At 41.3% G+C, this 22,500-nt stretch overlaps 1 protein-coding gene across 1 annotated transcript in view; it reads left to right on the forward strand.

The window, feature by feature from the left end:
• Positions 1-22,500, forward strand: part of tenm3 (teneurin transmembrane protein 3) — a 188,424-nt gene that overhangs the window by 64,585 nt on the left and 101,339 nt on the right. The window contains 2 exon segments of the mRNA XM_029442447.1: positions 21,656-21,696; positions 21,698-21,924. Of these exon segments, the coding sequence (XP_029298307.1) occupies positions 21,656-21,696; positions 21,698-21,924 (268 nt within the window).

A 22,500-nucleotide genomic window follows, 5' to 3' on the forward strand; every position in this document is an offset into this window, starting at 1 on the left:
AATGTCTTCAGTGGGTCTATTTCTCATCTCATACATGTGAAAGCATTAGATATAGAGTGTGTGATGTCCTGACCATTTTGTTATCCCTTTAAAATATTACACAACATAAATATGTGTGTGTGTTTTAGAGAGAAGGGGACAGAGATGTGTGTTGCATTCTCAGCATTTATATAAAGGCTCAGCCAAATAAGATTGCAATTCTTTTGCTGCAAATAACCTAACACTGATTTTGTATTTCAATGTGTCCCTCCTTGCTTGCAAATGTGAAGGATCAAGAGATTTAGAAAGAGACATATCACAGTTTTATCTATAAAGCTATAAAGCCAGGCACCATGGCAAGGGCTACTAATGAAATGTGTTTTTTCAACAACTAATTAAATTCTTTTGGGCCAGCACATTTGTATGGAATGCAAGGCTGGACAGAGTTTTCTGTCTGGGCTAAACACACACAAAGACTCCCAAACACAAATGTGCACATGTGCAAACAGTGAGCAGGACTATTTAACATTTAGAAGACACTAAATGCCAAGGTTACCACGTCGATACACAATTGATTTTGCACACTCTGTTTGTGAGTCTGGTCTCACACAGGCACAACATGTAGACGCATACCTCACACCGTCCAAAGACCTGGACCAAGTTCTCTTGCGTCAGCGCAGCCACAAAGCTGAGTCCTGAATGAATAGTGTTTGTGAAGGTTGATGGCAGCAGCTGGAGGGACATTGCTCTCTCTTTGACTCTTCTTGTGTTCCAACACAGGAATCCCCTTCAGTTGTAACTCTATCAGTCTCATGACACAAGCATCACTCTATCAGCAGACATCATCATACTTCATTCTCAATCATTTCTTTCTCACTCAGATTTTGCTGATGTTGTTACTTTTATTCATTATTCAAATTCATCATTCCTTTTTTTTTTGGTTGTGTTCTTTCATAGGTTCTCCAATGCCCTCCCCCTCCTGTCCATCATCTGTCATTGACCAATCACATCCACAATCAGCCAATCCTCATGGCAACCTGTTGTTAGGCGACGTGGCTGAGCCAGACTCAGAGGAAGAGGAGGAGGAAGAAGAGGAAGAGGAGTATGCAGCCAGATTGTACTTACCTGTACCACATGGTAAAGGGACTTTACTTTGAAGACTACTTCACTTCTTCTGGTTATCTGAACTGGAATTCCACTCATTTACTGGGTTTATGTTTCCATTTTGTAAAAATAAAAAATAAAGATCTGCTCTGTGACATTCATATTGAATTAGATTTGTATTGTCAACATGAATGATGTTGTACAGAGTAGAATCTTTCAACAGCTTTTTCCCAAAAACAAATCCTAGACATCGTTGTTACGTCTCAATCAAAACACCCAGCTACTTTACATGCTCTGGATATTAAGATACCTGCTCCATATTTCTTCTCAATTAGGCCGGTAGTCAAAGAAGAAAGGTGGACCTTAACTGAGTATGCAGGTAACTGATATGTTGTAGACAGACATTATCATATAGGCCAATTGAATTCATCCCAACTTTCACTCCACTATTTCCCCTCACTTCCCTTGTGACTGTTGTCTATTGCAGATTGAACCATATATAAGCTGTAGCTGTTTTTCATGTTGCTTGCTTATGATAAATGATGTGATCGCTGATGACTTGGCAAGCAGCGCAGTATGGAGGTTTGAACTTCGGATAACTTCCAGTGTGCTGCCAATGGTTGACAGCCAGCCTTGGTGAGAATCAGACCACTTTCTTCTTCTCTGTCAAAGTTCTCCCAACCATTTATTGCTTGTTTGTTTCAAACGCTCCCTTCCTTACATGTCTGCTTCTGTGTCTTATCACACAAAACCCTTAAATGTAAGAGATATTGACGGATATTAACACTAAATAGACCAATTAAGTGTGGAAGTCCAAGGTAAGGTCAGCAATCTATGATTAAAAAAAGGTCAATATAATGGTGCCTGTTTCATTTTCACTATCAGTTTTTACACAAAATGGGTCTGGAAAAAGTTATGGAACATTTGAAAGCGAAACATTTTGAAAGTGAAACAGCTGTTAAGAAAGTGACACATTTGGTCTGCAGGAGCCATAAGCAGGGGTCTATTACAGCCACCCTTGCAATGTTTGCCAGTTATTCTCTAATTGTTATATTCCTTTTATTTATTTGTAATGCACGTAGTAAAGTTATGATGCTTCTCCCCACAGCAGAGCACACAGACTTAGCCAGTGTGATTGAACAAGTCATTCAGACGTGTGTTGAATACAATTGACATGGCTCTTCTGAATAAAAGAGGTCAAATACCATGTTGCAGAACACAACTGAACACAAAAGACTAGAACTCCTACAGCAAGTATCAAAGACATGACTTTGATAGCAGGGTTGATCATTAAAACTCATATAATTCAGATTACAGCAGTCACATGAAGCTCCTTTGTTTTGGTCAGTAACTTCTAAATTAGTGCAGTGTGCAGACAACATGTTTCATCCTCATTTCAACAGTGGACACTTAAAGGTTAGACAGCTGCCAGTTTTGATCACAATCCAGCCATAAGAGCTTATTTCATCAGGCTGCTCCTGGTGGCTTTCCACATGGCAAACGTTGAGAATGAAACTCTAGTCTGGCTGTTTGAACCTCTGGGACCACAGGGGTTGAGTTTGGTTCTAATCAGAGTGCTGATCTGAGACCTGTTTGCCCGTGGTGGTTGACAAGCACCAGATGCAGAGTCACGTTGGCTGGCCAATGACCCTGTATCAGTCTTCTTACAGTCAGGAGTTTGATAGGAAACAGACTCTGATGGTTTGAAGAAAGGAACTTAGAAGACAACCACAATTAGAGTCAGATGACATCAGGAGAGGGCCACGAAAGGAAGAAATAAAGAGGGAGGAGATTTCCAAGTAAGGAGAGTGAGAAAAAGAAAGACAGCTGCATGGAGTGATGGAAATAGAGAGACAGACAGAAGTCTCCTCATGTATACATTGCCCTCAAAACATAATCAGAAACAGATCTGAACTAGGGTCTTAGAATGGCTAGAAGGTTGTGCATGTGTGGGTGTTTGTGCATATGTGTGTGGTCCTCATTTCCCAAAGCAGTCTCAGCCTGACCTAACCAGCCAATGTTCAGCCCAACATCTAAAATATCACTCTCACCACTTCCTGCACTTTTTAGACATGCTTTTCTTCTTTATTCGCTCATATCACTCTGTTTCCTTTCTTCCAGTTCTCTTTTCTTTGCACCAGTGAAGTCAAGCACTGAACCAAAGAGGCCTTTAGCTTATAGGTTGTAGCACATAAACAAGTACAAACAAATGCAGTTTTTTAAAGTCCTTGTTTACATAAGGTTAAAGCTGAGCAGTAGAAAATAACAGTGTGAGATCGAGAGAGACCTTTCTTTTCCCATCTCCCCTCAGAACACAGTTGTATTGGCTGTTTACTGGGACAGCTAAGAGATGTATGAAGCTTCAGAGACAGTGGGAACTTTCTTCAGTCCATAAAGGCAGTTCCTGAAAGTGTGCCTCACTGTACTAAAATAGTTGCCACAAGAATATAAAACTCAAAGAGATATTCCACACCAGGCCCATTAATACAAACTAGTGTGACAGTGATGTACAGCCATGTATAGCTGACAGAGTCAGTGTATTAACCCACATTGTGATGGAACATCAAGTTTTAAGAAAACATTTATTTTCAGGACACCACAGAAATGTGAGTTTTGCAATGCTGCATCAGGTGCACAGTGTGGTGCCTTGTCTGTACCTTGAGGTTTGTGTGGACTGGGCTGTACTGGTCTCCTGAGAGAAGGAACAGTTGTAAATCAGAAACAAACAGCAGTTTCATTCGGATGTGCAGTCCGCCTGCTCACACCAGGCCAGGCTGATGGTGGAAGACAAAACCATTTATGACATTAATTGCAGGTGCAGATTGAACCCAAAAATCACATAAACCAAGTGGAAAATTGCTGGTCGTAGAAGTGAGGAAGCACGTCTAAGCCACCTCCCTTCAGTGAGAGGATTATGTTTTTTTTAGAAAAAACAAATACGGCTACATCTAAGTAGTATTGAATATTTGTTTTTTAATGACATATTCAAAAGAGTGGCATTAGTCATATGAAGGTATATATGTGAGTGCACGACAATCCCACTACTGTAAATACTACAGAAGGTCAATCACCATTAGATGCCAGCAGTATATGGGAATAATGAATGAAAGTACCCACTGTGCTCAGCAAACACTACAAACTGCCACACAGTAATCCTGCAGCTGATGGCTAGTTCTGTTTCACGTCACATCTTACAACAGCTGAGTCTCGTGTTTTAAAGGCTTCTCAAAGCAATAGCAGTCAAACAGGTGCTTTTTCATATTTCTTTCAGCCGACGATCCGAACACGTTTTGCTTGGTGGTCCGAGCAACATATGCAAATCTATCGGAATATTAATCGCGATCACGATGTTTGCGTCCCACAATTAAATGATCACGATGGCCTGCGATAGTGACGTTTAAAATGCTCCGCTCATACAAAACGTTGCTGCATATCAAATCAAGTATGTCCTAAACTCACAGCCAGCCACCAGCTGGCTTCACTTGTGTTGCTGCGCGTGCACCCTGCAGCGGCTCCCTGTGAAAAACGTTCCTAAATGTTGCGGCTGCAGTCCAGAGGAGAACAGTAATATACTGTCTATTACTAGCTTTGCCCGTCAGCTCTCTGCTGTATTATAATACAGACCGGCGGGTCTGCCCAGGGGATTCAACAGGCGGGACATGGCGGATCCTCCCCCCGGTGCTGGCTGACCCTCGCGGGGAGCATTTTCTCCATAAGTGCCGCGACCAGCTGTAGTATGTCTGCTTGGAAAGGGCCGTGGCTTTGTCATCCTTGTTCATTTCAATACCACCGATATCTACATTGTTTATCTATTCTTTAAAGTGTGCTTGCAAAGTGCACCAGATTGATGCATTTAATTAGCTAAATGTAACCTAAGAAATTTAGGGTGTGTTTTTTCATATTGCTGAAATTAGTTTTTTTTGCAATGTCAGTTTGCAGCCCTAATGTATACATTAGCAGGAATGTAGCACAGCGTGGAAATGAAACCAGTGCTCTTTCTATTTAAATGTGAAAGCATATTCTTTTGCTAAAATGGATGGATAATGGATACTCGTGTTACATAACATTTGGTTGCATTCCAAAGTTGGTGTTGAAACACTTCCCTTTTAAGAGTGTAAAAGAAAGATATGCAGATGAATATTTTTGCTGCTGTCTTTAAGAGCATAGTATCTATCGTTGGATGTCTCGATGCAGTGGGAGACCAATGTTGCCTGACAACAACATTCTGAGCTGGGAGGTTTATCTCACACACACTCACACACTCTCACAACTTTCTTTTTCTTTGTTTATAAAACAGGATGAACAGTGAGTCTTTTCTTCTTCCTCTCTCAAAGTGTAACACAGGGTGGGACACAGACTGCATTTCTTTATTCACTCTGCTCAGGCCTCAGGCTACGGCTTCCTCCTGCATCCTCCTTCTATTGGACCGCAGCGCTGTGTTGTTCTGAGGGACAACAACTGCATTCACTTTGACAGAGAAATCCAAGATGGATTATAAACAAACCTGTGAAGTTATTGTTGATGGTGACGGATCATCACTGAAGCCCATAGACAACCAGAGAAGCAGTTTTCATTTTGGATTTGTTTGGGTGTAGCAGATTGTCTTGATCAGCTGTTAAGCCGTTCTTGTAATGCATGTCAGTCTCTCATAATGGGAATAATCATCTCATTATTTAGATACCATAAGACACTATACTCTTTGTGGATAAAAGATTCTGATACAAAAGTATTTCATGATCTTCAAAACAATAGTTCAGATCAGTTTAAGTTGTATTCAGAAACAGAACAATATAATACAATCATAAAACTTAATGGAGATATGTGAAAATACAGCTCAGACACTAAACAGATAATATTTCAAATATACTGTATCTTTACTAACATGTCTTGATTTGTAAAAGTGCATGTATTAAACAGCAACATTTACAATGTACAACACACCTAAGGCTAACCAAAGGCCCTAAGAAGTATAAACCATAACTACTGAATGGTCCCAAAACATGTAATCAATCCGTCTAAACATGGGTTACATTGTAAGATACAATACAAAGACACACATGGCAAACCACAGTACCATTTAAATGGATACCAGTATTCATACCATTAACTTTTAAAAGTGTCATATTAGATTCAGTTCAGGTTAACCTTTAGTATATATAAGGAGTGTCATATTTATTAAGTCTATAATAAATACAGTAGGTAAACTGCACCAGATGTCTTTTCCAATAGAACGCCGCAGTATTAGATCTGCAAATTGTTTTAACCCAGCAGTGCTTTTTGTTTTAAGACAAGTGAACAAAGACAGTGTAATAGCTTGCCACTCCTCAACTCTCCCTGAGAGTGAAAAGACGCCAAAAACCCTCCACCGTCCAGCCTTTAGATGCCTCACAGACGCCAAAGCTATCAGCGCCAAGCGGAAAAAGCAACTGAAAACAGACAAGTTTCTTTGCAAACGGGGGGATGACGCCAAGGCTTATTGACAACGTCTATACTGAAAGCAAAAGGGAGGTCAGACCGAGGCGGGGAGAAACACACGAATAACACTTAGTGCTTTTTACTTTGGGACCAAGTAGGCAATTCTCCTTAACACCAGAACTAATCAATGGACCATTGAATGAAAGAGAGGAAGGAGAGAGAGAAAGAGAGAGAGAGAGAAAACATATTTCTCCTCGACACCAGAGATAATCAATGATGGCGATGGGAGGGGGGATGGAGAGAAGGAAGAAAGAAAGGAAGGATCCTTCATGACATGAGAAAGAATCGATGAGATTTAGATAGAGGATAGAGACAGAGAGCGGGGTCAAACTGCAGAAAAGATATTTGAAAGAAAATTGTAAGACGAGAAAACGAGAAGAGAGTCAATCATTGATCAGGCTAATGAACCTCAGGCTAGTGGCTGGTTGCTGGTATTTAAGCCACAAACACACACACATGGAAAAAGGCACAAACACACAGCTCACGTCTGAGGCTGATTGCAGAATGGAGTCACTTAAGTAAATCAAAATGTTATAGCAGACTCCATGCAAGCAGACAGGGAGACAGAGAGGGGCAGACAAAGAGATAGAGTGGAAGGGTGTGTGTGTGTGTGTGTGTGTGTGTGTGAGTGTGTGAGTGTGTGTGTGCGTGTGTGTGTGTGTGTGAGTGTGTGTGTGTGTGTGTGTGTGTGTGTGTGTGTGTGCGTGTGTGTGACAGGCAGAGCAGTGTCCTGACTGTGAAATGAGACACTGATGGAAGAATATTTAGAAATGATTTACTACAACCCTTTTTCTGAGTTTAACCCAGTTTATATGTTAGAGTTCAAGTTCTTCATTTTGCTGGTGGCTCTCATTGTTTTGCAGTATATTTCTGCTGTCAGAGATCTGCCGGGCTCAACTGTTAATCATGGGTCATTTACCAAGTCCTGGTTATCTTGTCTGCTCACATTATTATCAAGTACTTGTGTGAGTGCTAATCCTGGAGCAGGGTAAGGGCACTTATTTTGCTTTCAGTATTTCACCTGGTACTATAGGTCTTGTGATGACATGAGGTCATCATAAAGACATGTTATACTCTCCAGAAGAAACTGATGATGCAAAGGAGAGGGCAATCGAAGGAAAGTTGTAGGTGTCCTTACAACATACGTGTAACAGGATACTAACATCTGCTACAGCATGTTTCAAGGTAGGGATGCTGAATGAGTAATACTGCTAACCAATCAAATACAAATGGAGATGAAGTTACTCTTAATAATGTCCCTCTTGCTTTCTTCATGTATTTTCCAGATGCACCTTCTTCATTGTTTCAAAGCGCTTTTATACATCACATCATATATAAATAACTCACTCCAGGGTAACGTTGGCTTTGCTTCCGCTGTGTGGATTAGTGGGTTATAACCACAGACTGGGCCCAAGGACGCCAATTTACACACATCTGCTGAATAAGCAGAGCGCTCACATATACACTTGGTACAGATCGGTAGAGTATAAGCAGGCTTTAGTTGTAACCTTAACCATCTAGACACTGCATGTGTCAGTTAAAAATGTCATATCTGAGCCAGAATAAATGGTACCATGGCCAGTGAATAATTGTGTTACGTTCACATCTTTTAAATGTATTTGATCTTGACGCAATTCAGAAGAATGGATTGCAGCACTATATCTGTCAGTTAGCCTGCATCTGCACCAACTATTCTCTATTCCCAGGGTCCGTATGGAAAGGCAAACCTGCCACCTTACATCTAATGGAAGCAGAGCATGTTTGTCTTGGTTCGACTCCCCTGAACAGATCTATAAATCGCTCCTTAAATGTTCAAATTAATGTGGATTAGCAAGCAGGTAATCCCTTGTTGTTAACGCAGTAACAGCTCCTTGATATGATGCTCTTTACAAATAAATACCTGACCTGAGATACCAATTATTGAAAGAACTGAGTGTAACTGTACAAAGTGGTTTTGTTAGTCACAAATTGAATGTGATGGCTTTAAATGCAGTCTTCTGTTTGTTTTTGGTGGTTTGCCAGCAGGTCGTCAGACATAAATGACAGTAATCTTTGTTGCCTTCCAAAATGACCCTTATGAACCTTCCAAAAACAATTTGTAAGAGTGGCTCCTGATCTTCCCCTTCTATGGTGTTCTTAAGTGTAGGCAACTAGAATGACTTATTATTATAGTAATGGTTAGGGAAAGATTTTGGTCAAGATTAAAAAAGAAAAATAACATTGACTGCAGTCTCCTGTGTGCGTCCAGACACTGAATGACCATAGCTTTTACTTTTCTGTAGAGAACTGTCAGTGTTCTCATGCAGCGGTTCTTCTGGTGGGGACACGGTCCCATGGGAAAAACCCCTTTCATTTGAACAGGTTCCACATCCTCTCTTTAAGTATCACCCTCATGACAAACATCTCTTTTAGCCATTCTGCTGGTAAAGCTCTAACAATAGCACAAGTGTCCGTACGTGTGCTCCATCCAGCAATTTTCATCCAGTGAACCTTGTAGCTTCAAGGTTCTTGGTACATTTAGTGTGCTTGTTATTGAGATTCAATTCTGTTTCAATGCTGTTATATGTTTCATCTGATACTCAACCCAATAAAGAAAGTTTGATTTTGACAGTGTTGCAAGAACAGAAAGGGGAATGTGATGGAAATATAAAAAAAAAAAGAGTGGGACATACTGTGGGGCTGTGAGGACCAAAAATGATAGAAAACAGATGAAAGAGTGAATTTGAAAAAGCAAAGGAAGACCCAGTGGCTTAGAGGAACACGGTCTTCCATATTAATGACTTGGCCGGAGCTAGAGCGGATAGAGTGAGAGAGAGAGACAGAGAGACGGAGAGAGAGAGGGAGAGAGAGAGAGAGAGAGAGAGACAGAGAGACGGAGAGAGTGAGAGACAGAGACGGAGAGAGAGAGACAGAGAGAGAGAGAGAGAGGAGAGAGAGGAGAGAGAGAGAGAGAGTGAGAGAGAGAGTGAGAGAGAGAGGGAGAGAGAGAGGGAGTGAGAGAGGGAGAGAGAGAGAGAGAGAGAGGGCACGAGAGCCGACTTGGCAGGAGAAAATGAATGAGAGAATGAGGGCAGGAGAGACAGAGAGGGAAGGGAGGCTGGATGAGGGGTCAGTGCACTGGTGCTACAATAAGGAGAGAGAAATGTGGAGGACTGATGAGAGGCTCTGAAAAGGCTGCAGCTGCCTAGACTAAACAACTGAGTGGAAGAGAGGATATGAAAGTAAGAGAGGAAGTTAGATGAAGAGGATGGCGGGAGTAGGAGGGAGGTGGTGGGAACATATGGAGGGAGAGAAAGAAAAGATGCATGGAACTATGCTAACGTTGGACGGGAGAAGGAGGAAGTTTCTCCCGAATTCTGTCCAAAATCACTTGGAGGAGAGGAAATACCTAGCTATTGAGACCTTCATCTACCTCATGCTTCGTCTCTCCACTTCCTCCCTTTAATGAATTTCTTTTATTTTGTCACTTTACCTTTCCCTATCATGGTCCTCAAAGCCCCTTCCATCCTTTTGCTTCTCCATTGTCAACCAAATGAGCTTCATTAGCAGTTTAGTTGCAATGTTAGTTAGCCAATTACCACAGCAAGAAGTACATCATAAGATTCAAGTCAACCAATTTTGAGAATTCTGAATGTTGGACTGAATGCTGACGGTGTGTTTTGTATGACAAACATTTATAAAGAACTATATAGATCGAGACGTTTTTATATCATGATTGTTTTTTAAAAAGTATCACAGACCAAAATCCAGCTGTACAATGAGTTTCTGTAAAAGTGTAGTCCCCCAACATGGTATTGGAATCAAAGGTATCCATCAGATGAAAGCCTGCACTGTAAATACACTTAAGCTCAGCGCACACTTCAGATGTATAGTGTACATACTTGTTTCTGCCAGAGCACTGGTACGCAGCCATGACCTCATTCATTCACCTTCTTTGCCTGTCACCTACCTCTTCATGGGGAGAATGGAAAATGACGGACAGACAAAACTATTTTTTAAATAAATTGATAATCCATATTTTCTGCTTTTTTGTATTTTTGTATTTTAGCCTCATGTTATTAAATATGGATATTGCTCGGCTGATAACAAAAAAGACACTTTTATCAGACATGCTTTTGGCTGGAGATGTTGAATATTACTTTATGGTTGTAGTATTGTGTTGAGAAGCCTGTGTACTGGTCAGTTTCTGTATGAGTGTGTGAGGAAGGCAGAGGGGAGAGCTTCAGCTGTTATTGGTCCAGCGGTCTCTGGAAGGGTTCCCTCACACTTTGCTGCAGAGGAGATGCTACTGAATATTATTCCTAAAAGGACAAAGTGTAATTGCCTATACAGGTGACCTCTATGCTATTTTCTCTGCTGTGTGAAATTTGACTCCGTTTGTACAACATTGACACAAATCTAAGCTGAGCTTGTTTGTTAGGTTTTTAGGGCTCCATCCACTCGACAGGACTCATTCATTGTGCACCAGAGGCATGATCATAATCATGCTGGGAAAGTGTGCACTCACAACTAAAATGCACTCGCAGATTAAAATACAGCTAATCTTTAAAATATAGCTAATATTTCAAATATAGCTAATCTTTAAAATATAGCTAATAGATAAAATATATAGCTAATCTTTCAAATATAGCTAATAGATAAAAATATAGCTAATAGATAAAATATAGCTAATCTTTAAAATATAGCTAATATTTAAAATATAGCTAATATTTAAAATATAGCTAACATTTAAAATATAGCTAATAGATAAAAAATATAGCTAATCTTTAAAATATAGCTAATCTTTAAAATATAGCTAATATTTAAAATATAGCTAATATTTAAAATATAGCTAAGAGATTAAAATATAGCTAATAGTTTCATAATATGTATATATACAGTAATGTGAGGGAATTGTTTTAAAGAAATATGATTTAAAAAAGGTATGGGTGTGCTATATTGCAGAGCACACTTTCTTCCTTTCGGGAAATTGCATTATTTTGTGATTTTTGATTTTGTGAGATCAACTTCTCCCTAAAGTTAAAGGTTGCTGATCCCTGTGTGGAAGGTCAGCAGTGTAGTATAGTAATAGCACCAGGAATTCATTTAGGTAAATGCTTTGAAAATGCAATGTGGCACATTCTAAATAAATGTAGACTACTGTAGTTACATGACTCATTACATGTGCTGACATCCCTTCCCCTGGTAGCTTTTGTCTAAGAGGATTACTGCATTAAAATGGTCAGTGTGGTTGGACCTGTTGTAGAAACACTGTGACTTGCTACTGTTTTCCTCTCGCACTCTTACCTCCCGTCTTTTCCCATTGTGTTTTCATTTCATGCTTTCTCTTCCCTCCTCCTTTCACTTGGCCTTAATGCCTTCACATGTGTCACTTTTTGTTTCTTTCTCCAGGTCTTCACTCTCCCCCCCCCCCTCTCTCGTTCTCTTTAAAAGGTGATGTGCATTGTCAGATGTTGCAGCCATGAAAACACCAATTTTACAGCATAGAAATTCAGGAACAAGAGATATTGTGGAGAAGTGGGGAGAAAGTGCACCACCATGACACACACACACACACACACACACACACACGTACATGAATGCACACACACACACACACACACACACGTACATGAATGCACGCACGCACACGCACACACACACACACACACGCACATGCATACACATGCACACGCACACACACACACACACACACATGCACACACACACACACACACACACACGCACACAGACACACACACGCACACACATGCATACACATGCACACACACACATGCACACACACACATGCACACACACACACACACACACATATATTACTATAGATTTGAGGTCCCTCATTCATTGTTTCGCTAGCCCCTTGGCCCTAACCCTAACCACAAACCTTTCATTCCTAACATTAACCGTTACTCTGATCTAAGTCGAGCACTAACCTAAACTCTTAAAAAAAATCAAGTTGTGCCAAGAGCATGTCCTTAATTCTCCTCCCTAAACGGACAAATGGTGCATGAATTTGTTCTAAAAAGTTGAACCTGTTCAGCTTTCTGGTAAAATAGAGAAAACATATGGTATCATATAAGCAGATGCCCCATTAACGGAGTGGAATGGGAAGGCTGCTTTGTTTCTGTTGGGTTAAAGCAGAGTTATGTCTTCTTTGATCATTCTAATCCAGTCGGGAGCGACTTTCTGTTCATTACCTCTCTCATACACAGTTTATATTTCTATCCTCGTCTAGAGAGACACGTCTGTGTTTTAGCACAGCCACAGACGACCCGGGTGCCAGCTAACATTCTTAGCTAAGCATCAGAGCTGCTCTCCTGGAGCTAAATACATACATGATGCTTTCATTCCTCCAGCTGACAATAAAGGTATGGAAGCAGTTCCTCCACAAGATCAATCCCTTGTATTCTTTCCTCTTTTTCAAGTCCATATTGTACTTCCCATGTGCTGTTTGTACTCTATCAATAATAATATGGTTCATATGAAAGTCACATTTCATACAGTAAAGCTTATCTAAAAGGACATGCAGACAGATGAGACAACCAATACACAAATACCATCAAAATACAAAAAAAGATAAAGTGGAATACACTTTTTTTTTTTTTAAACGAGTCATATAAATGTAGTCCATGATTTTTGATATCTTCAGAGAGTGTTCCAATTTGTGGATGCTGCATCCCACTTCCTTCCTGATGTGGTTGTGAGCACCAGAGGACCTGAGGCCCTGTGAAGGGCTGCAGGCTAACAGAGAATCAGCTGTGAAGGCCAGTCCTAATCCGTTAAGAGCAACACCAGAGGCATTGTTAGCTCAATGCTGCTGAGGCGTACGGCATATGGTGTGGTGAGTCATAAACTCTCATACACTGGTGACGTGCACACACAGCACGGTATTTAGGAAAACAAATGAAATACATTGAGAGTGAGCATCTTGCCTCTGCGATGATGTTACATATTAACGTTTCATCTTTACCTATAAATAAATCTGACGAGGCAGTATGTTTTCAGGAGAAAAGGTTTCCATAGTTACATGTACAGTAAATGACTGTCAACAAACAGCAGCTTTAGTATTGCACATTTAGAGACGCAAAAGTAACTTCTCGTTGCCATGTTTGATGCAGCCGGCAGCTGTAAAAGCAACTCCATGGTGTGTGTTGCTGAGAGGTGTTTCCAGAACAACAGTCAGTCAGACACAATCCATTGAGTCAGTGGAGACCTGACCGTGCGCAGCAGAACTCATCTGCTACCTCTTTACTTTTAGCTTGCTTTTTACAAGCATTACATCTGTGTTGAGCCCATTGAGAACTTGACAATATGTCAGTGTGTATGAATCAGTGTGTGGTCTGTACCCAATGCACACCTTTACTTTCTGTCACTGCTGGTTTTCATAATCAGAATATCACAATAAGAATTGTTCATAATAATTCATGTTGTTAGAAATGACATCATGACAGACAGTCTGTCTCAGTGCTTTGTGGTATGAAACTGAACCTCTTGCAGTGTTTTACCTCCTAATAACCAGTCAACATACATCTCGCTCTCTGTAGTTGTTGGCCCTGGCTAAAAGCATCTGAAGTAAAATAACCGCAGGAATGGTTAGTATTCTGGATCTTAGTCTCAACGTTATACCAAGCCTGTCTCGCTGGAACTGTTCCTCCCTAAACACATCTCTGCAGCCCTCTTTCTCTCTTTCCCCTGGTGTGGGTCATTGATCAGAGAGGGGCATTCTCTTCCTACAAGCCCCACAAAGGCAGCCCTCGCTGGGGATAGTGGCCTTCCTCACTCCTCTCTCCTTGCTGGGAGTCCAGAGGTGGAATGAGTTTTCATGCTTCAAAAAGCACAAGTCTTAACTCTTCTACTGACCTCTTCCACTATGTCGATGAGCCTTTTACTCTTTCCAGGATCTTTTCTTTCTTCTGTTTTCTTTTTTCTCCTCGAAATATCTCATTCCTGCCCTCTCTGTCTTTCCTTTGTCTTTCTTTCCACATTCGCCTCTTGCTGGGCCTCTCTTTCAGGTCATGTCGTTCTCACTTCACCTCGTCTAAACTCGTCTGACAATTGTTGTTGCTTCTGAAACTTTTAATGGACTTCTTGTGTCACCTCCTGTTCTCTCTGTATCCTCGTTTTGTCTCCTCTTGTTCAATTTTCTATCAACAGTGATGGAGTTTAACACAAACCCTGACCTGAACTTAAATTGGACTTTATGTTGAGCTATTTGTTTATTTTAACCATTTGTCTTTTCTAACATGATTTTTTTAATATAAACAATAAAAGAAACAAGATTCAAGATTGTTATAGTCACTCCGGGTATACAAGTACAATCGTGTGGAATTATTTTGCTAGGAGGCAGAAGCAGTAAACATATATATACATGCATTAAGGAAAGCAATACAAAGCTTGCATTGAATGTGATTGCACATGCTGCACTTTGTGTGTTTGTGTCTTTAGAAGTTCTCCAATCCTCTTTATTCCAAATACATATATTAGGCTGTAAATGATCTTTTTAGGAAAGTGTACACTAAAATCTGAGTTGAGACAAAGAGAACAAAGCCCTGGAAACACTGACAGGGAAATGTATAACGTTTATGAGAGAGAGGGAAGGCAGTGATGTAGAGAGAGAATAAGTGCTGCGCAAGAACAGAGAGAGCGATCGACATATAGACACATACGTGGAGACAGAGAGCCGTAGTGAAGCTTGTCATCGCTCTGCCTTTGACAAATAACCTTTTCACTCAGCGACACCTCACCTCACCACTCCACTGAGATGGCAATTTACTGTGCACACATCAGTCCATCACACTGATGGAGAACTGTGTGTGACAACACAGTCCACACTCACATTCTGGAGGTAAAGCATGACTGAGGGTTCACAGAACACTTGTATGGTGACACACAGAGCAGTCCCAGGAGAAGAATGCTTTTCATACATGACTGAGGCTTTTTCTTTCTTTTTTCCTATTTTTCCTCAATTTCCTGTCTGCTCATCTTACACTATGTTTCTTCATTTGGCAATTCAAGCACACAGTGAAGTCCCTCTGGGAGGTAATTAAGCAATGAGAGGGTTGGCTCGACCATCTGATTTGGGCACTGGTGTGCTGTGGTTTTCCTATGACCAACAGCAGAGCGCCTACAGAGCAACCACAGGACTCCACCGTTAGATAATCATCTCATATTTGGATCATGTTTTTCCCAGTGGGACATCCTTTCAGTATGACTAACATATCAAAGGGTACTGGTGATCATCTGTTCAGAGACACCTCTCGGTGGAATGAGGCTCAGAAGATAAGGTTGGCTTTGATCCCAAGAAGAAGAATACTTCCCAAAACAATTAGCACATCATCCATTCAACAAGCCTCTGTAAGTGTTTCTGACCAGAGTCCATTTAACATTCATTTACCTGTCGCATTAGAAAGGAACATTGTAGATGCTTCCTCACTTCATATGCAGGACTACAGGTGTGACAGCTCTTTGACTGAGGCTTTGCAATAAGCCATTGATTTGATTAAACACCATCTGTGCTGATGACACTCCATCAGACAGTCACAGCCGATGTACTTTCACCAAGAAGAAAACTGATGGTGGAGGTTAGAGACGTCTGTTAGTTGATAGGTTGCTACATTACAGTTTTATAAAGTTAAATACAGTAGAGACCTACTTATAGAGATGAAGTACACATGCTATATTTGGACATATTGACCTGAACAATAAATGGTCAAATCTAACTTAATGTTAAATGGTTGTTGCACAGTATACCAAAACTTATTGAGACATACATTTTCATCCAACACAAGTATGAATATGTTCTGATATTATTCAGTAAGTTATTCAGTGTTTAACCAGCTGTTTAATATTTAAAATATTAAAATATATCACAGTATTGTCTTTCAAAGACTAAACACCATTTAAACATCATGTGTGTTTACTGAGATGCCTGACAGATACATGTTTTATAATCAGGAAATTGAAGCCGTAAAGTAGTCAGGTCCATCGTTTTCTCCACTGTGACTTGAGCTGATGCAGAAGGCTGCAGCGTCTCCATCACACTGCTTGTGCGTGGATGTTTTTACTTTAACTGGGGGAGTTGGAATTCATTTGAATAGCTCATTTGAAAAATACCATCTGGTAATGGATTTTGTTTAAAATTGATCTTGGTGGAAGTGACCTGTGTGTGTGTGTGTGTGTGTGTGCGTGTGTGCGTGCGTGCGTGTGTGCGTGCGTGTGTGTGTTAGGATAATGCAACATTTAATTAAGTGATGTAAAAGCAAGATTCTGTTCTTGTGTTCATCTGCCAAATGGGAGTTAGGAAAGGTTTTTTAAATGACTTTTAGGAGCATGGATATCACAATATCAGTCTGCTAAATGTAGTCCTGTTACAAGTATGACATTGCAGTTGCTAGATGATATTATAAAAACACTGTCTTCTAAAATGAGCAAAACGGTCAGGAACCATTTCATTCGTTCCTGAAATGTTCTCTTTGTTTAAATGTGAAACGTCATTGATTAATTAAACTTGCATTGTTATCATCAGATCATTTATTCATTTGGTATGGACCCCACTAACTCTTCCCCTGAGTGCTTCCACCTGTGTAAAACCTGTGTTAATGGTAACAGCTGATTTCCTCTGTAAGTTTTAGCCCGTCAGTATTTTACAGTACACTGTGTGCAGAAAATGAAGCCACCCATACACATGAAAGAAACTGTCTTTCCTCAAGCAACGATTTCATCTCTTTCCACTCCAACAATCTCATTTGCCTCCTCATTGATTTGCATACCTTTATCGGGCCTTGTCAGGGTCTGTGCCCTCTCCTTCTCGCCACTCTGTCTCACTCTCATCTCTTCTCTGGATTTATTTTTATGCTAAAATAAGACAAACATGCTCCAAAGCTACTGAAAATCCAATGTGTATTGGAGAAAAGAGAGGGTGTGTGTGTGTGTGTGCGTGTGTGTGTGTGTGTGTGTGCGTGTGTGTGTGTGGTGGTGTGCGTGTGTGTGTGTGTGTGTGTGTGTGTGTGTGTGTGTGTGTGTGTGTGTGTGTGTGTGTGACCTGATTGTTTATTGTACTGCAGGAATTGGGACTCGAGTGTAATAGACAATTGTTTGCCTTAGTTTCTGATTTGCAGCCCAAGGAGGATTTAACAATAGACTGTTTCCTGCCTCCTCCTTTATTTTTGAACACAGGGAAATGGATTTGAATTCAACTAAGTTCCACTTTGTCCGATCATATATTAGTTTGCCAATATATGGAACTGATGATGAGTTTATATTAAACATTCTCCCTGGCAGAGTGCTTTCATTGGGTTGAACAAATTTACTGCTGATCAATTTCTCCTTCACATATGAGACGGATCATTATTCGAGCTCTAGTAGTTACTGCACCTGCGTATGTTATCAATTACTAAATCCACAGCCACGTTAGAGTCATGACTGTGCAAACCATGACCAATGGCTGCCTTGATGCTAGAGAAAGCTCTTGGGTACAAATCAGACAAGAGAGTATTTAGAGAAGAGACCATGCAAATGGAAATGATTTATGTAACACTTCAGGGGCCGTTTTGAGTATCTCTTTACTGGCTGATATAGAGAAAATCTTAAAAATAACGGCTGTGTCAGCTCTATTTTTTAATACTCATTGCTTATTAAAGAGTCATTTGTGAAGCAGAGCATTTCTGTCTGTCAGCTAAAGACACACACACACACACACACACACACACACACACACACACACACGCATAAATGTTGTCTCTGTACTCTCACAGCACAAAGGAGGCTTAATGGACATCAGTGGACCGTGCGTAGATGTTGTACATGTGATGCAGGTTCAGGTCACAGCATCATCAAAAGACGTGTTTACCAACCAGAAAAAGCAGCAACACAGGTGATTTTTGATGGCAGCTAGAAAATACTTGTCACTGTCGGTGTCCAGACTGAACTGTTGACTCCTGTATATTTCTGGAAAGCTGCCTGAGGCTGCTGTTTGAGAGGCATCATGTCCCAGTTGGGTGTCACTTGGTGGAGCACTGTAGCTGTCCCTGCAGGCTGTGACTCTCACCAAGCAAACAACGTGGCTCTTATTCTCTGCTAAGAGTCGCTCTCAGCAGCGTTGTTAAGAGCTCTGATGAGGAAGCTTGCAGTGTGAAGCTAGGGTGGGTAGTGTATTTTAGAAACATTGTTTGTTATATTTGTAGAAATGTTCTTTACATTCCGACAGCAATCAATATATCAAATGCTCTGACAAAAAAAAAGACAAATATCCGATTTGAATTTAAATATCTGAGCTGCAAAGTCGGCAAATGCGCTCAGTTTATCAGCAGAATGCTGTCGGGAACACAGCGGTGGAGATGTTTGTCAGTGTTTGGAAACACGTAGTGACCAAAGTTTCCTTCTGCATCTGAGTCTCCCACAGGCAGCTCGGCTTAGAAAGCTCTCACTGCATCACACATGTCTGTGATCACACGGCCCTGAAGCTGCAGGTTTAACAGTGAGATGCTTCGTTATGTCGCACAAACAGTCCCGCTCACATCGTCCCAGAGATCTGTGGTGTGTTTCCCTTTGCTTTCCAAAAACTTTCATTTCATTCACACATTTAGATACTTCCTCAAATGTCTTTTCCCGTGGTTGTGCCATGCATTGAATTAATTACCAAAACCGGCGGGCCAGTTATGACAGACATATGATATTTTCTCGCTGGTCTGGATATAATTGCCTTGAGTTTGACACCCGTGCAGTAAACACTGAAACGTGCACATAAATGAGATAAATAACGTAAGCTTTAGTTTATTTAATAAAAGAGCACCTGTTCAATGAAACACTGATACTGCTTTTAGTACTCGGAGACGTGTTATTATTAAAAAATGCACGCATAAAGTTGCATTCAAATGTATATATTTTTATATATGGCTCTCAAGGAAATACATAAAAAAATATTTAGCTTTTATGGCTCTCCCAGCCAAAAAGGTTCCCGACCCCTGGGTTAGGGTGATCATCTGTTCAGAGACACCTCTCGGTGGAATGAGGCTCAGAAGATAAGGTTGGCTTTGATCCCAAGAAGAAGAATACTTCCCAAAACAATTAGCACATCATCCATTCAACAAGCCTCTGTAAGTGTTTCTGACCAGAGTCCATTTAACATTCATCTACCTGTCGCATTAGAAAGGCATAGTACACACACGCTGTGCAAACCTTCATACCCAAATTCTACAATCTGTTTGAATGATTTTGGGGGGGAAATAATACACATTGTGACTTTGGGCTTTATGGTATAAAACACAGATCAGAGACGCAGCATTTTGTGAAGATCCAACAGGACATTGATCCTGACACACATGCACATGAGTGATTTTCTTCTGCTGCACTAAGTCAGCTTTGTCTGACAGCTAGAGTGATAAGTGTGTGTGTGTGTGTGTGTGTGTGTGTGTGTGTGTGTGTGTGTGTGTGTGTGTGTGTGTGTGTGTGTGTGTGTGTGTGAGTGAGTGTGTGTGCGCGTCTGAGTGAATAAAAGGTGTTTGGATTTGCATTCGCAGTGATGACACACAGATGTAGACTTGTTAATGATGCGTGAACACTCATCCAGAAATCCTGACTATGTGTGTGTGTTTGTGTGTGTGTGTGACTTTCAGCATTTAGCTTTAGCCTTGAAGGTTTGCATAAGTGGAGCAATTACTAAGCCGGCAAAACAGCATATGGAGAGAAAGAGAGGAGTGAGAGAGAGAGAGAGAGAGAGAGAGAGAGAGAGAGAGAGAGAGAGAGAGAGAGAGAGGGGGGGGGGGGGGGGGGGGGGGGGGGGGTGGGGGGGGGGGGGGGGGGGGGGGGGGGGAGTCACTTCCCCTACAAACAAAAAGCGCCCCCTCACCCACCCTACTGCTCCTGCACATATCCTCCTTTTCTCTCTTTGCTTTCTATTTTTCTCCAGTTAGGGCAGTGGAGAATGAATAACAGCAGGGCTGGGAAATGGAGACGTGATGCTCTTTATGCAAATCAAATACCAGCATTGCCATTCATTTCCTTCAGAGCACCCCGAGGACACAAAAGGAGCCAAAAAGCACTGGGAAAAATATAGCAGGGAGAAGTTGAAGCCAGGTCAACTTTGAACAAATATGTTCACAGAAACGTAGCAGGGTTTTGTGAAGGCCAATCACTGACCAGTATTCAGCCTGGGCGCAGGATACTTTTCTCCAGCCTTGACCGGCCCGTGTACCGCTGGGAGACAAACTTAGTGGTTAGCAGCCAAGCCCACAGTCAGTCAATGCTAAACATCAGCTTTTCATCTTCTCCCTTGTCTCAGATGATGTTTAAATGAACAACATGACATCACGATTCAAGAAGTGTTTGTTAGTTTACAGGATTGTCAATGAATTTCTTCACCACCATGATACATTTGATGTATATCTTGTTGACATTGACATAAACAAGAAATACATGATACTGAACACTTGACTCTGCTAGTGGTGGTTTTCGCTGGGAAATGGCACCTCTATATAATATAAGAGAAAGGAAAGGTCTAGGTGACTGCGCTGCCTTAGTTTAGACGCAGTGAACTGGGACTTGTTTGACACAGCAAAGGTTTGTGGTCAGTTAATAAACATCTATTCACTTTCAGAACTACGACTGAAACATGAACACACAGAACACATATGTGTGTGGATGTGATGTAGATGTCAGTTTATTTTATCGCCACTATCTAAATAAAAAGGTAAAGTTGTGCCATTGATCCTCATCCACGTGTAGCCTCAGGGCTGATGTGTTTAGAGGGGCTGACAACAGGTTGATTGGATGATGGTATATGATCTGAATTGGAATATAATGGAGTCCTTTAAGGGCAACACTTCTCCCTGAAACAAATGCGTAACCGCTTAGTTACCAATAACAGCTTGGCGACAAAACTCAAACCAAAAAACTCCAAGATACAACCCTCCCTAACCCCACAAACTGCACTTTCTTAATCTGCGAAACATGGCGACTTGATTGACAGGCACACACTGAGTTGACATGTGTATAATCTGTACTGTCTGTGTTGGATATAATATATATGATGTTTTTCTGAACAGGATATGAATAAGTTGAAGTAAAATCGACAAACATGCTCCTCTTCTATTGTTGACAGAGCAACCATCCAATCACCACGGCTCCACCCTGCCACCGGTACCCCCCCCCTCACCGCCTGCAGCCCTCAATTACAGCTCTAAACCAATCCCTGGGCTCCACATACCACGCTGGCCAATCACTGAATTCGACACGGCAGATAACCCCTCCTACTGGAAGCCCGGCCCCTGTGGCCGGCCAATCACCAGCAGAGCTGCAGACCACGCCCCCCGAGAGCGTCCCGCTGCAAGACAGCTGGGTGCTGGGTAGCAATGTGCCTCTGGAAACAAGGTAACCTGACTTCTTACTATCTTCTCTTCTCATCTGTGTGTGCCGTTTGGCTTCAGTAAGGTCCTCACAAGGCCTTAACTTGAGACTAAGGAGTCATAACTGTAGTCACCAGGGTCAGCATTACTGTTTATAGAGACAGTGATGATGAAGTGATGTTAGTGACTGACGCCTGCTGGGGCTTTCCCATGTTAACGCTTCTGCAACACCAACACAACTGTCCACAAACTGGAAACCAGGAGTCCTCGACAATACAACTGATACTAGATAGATTTTTTTTTTTTTTGTTGGACTCCATTGTTTTAAACTCCAAGCCTTCACTGTCATAGTGCGAGGCAGACCCTGTGGTGTGTTATGCACATCATGTGGAGTGACACCAGTACTCAAATTGAAACAGCATTTCCTCCTCATCATCTGTGACATGGAGATCTTTGCAGATTAACAGAGAAGACAGAGGTGCACTCTGCTCAGCAGACCCTTGTTTAATTAAAAGGATAATGATTTACTGTTTACAGTAGAGATCCTGGCTTGATAAGAGATTCAAAGGAAGGTGAATGGATTTGTACTTGACTGACACCT

This window comes from Cottoperca gobio, chromosome 1 (genome assembly GCF_900634415.1).
Source record: "Cottoperca gobio chromosome 1, fCotGob3.1, whole genome shotgun sequence".
Taxonomy (NCBI): domain Eukaryota; kingdom Metazoa; phylum Chordata; class Actinopteri; order Perciformes; family Bovichtidae; genus Cottoperca; species Cottoperca gobio.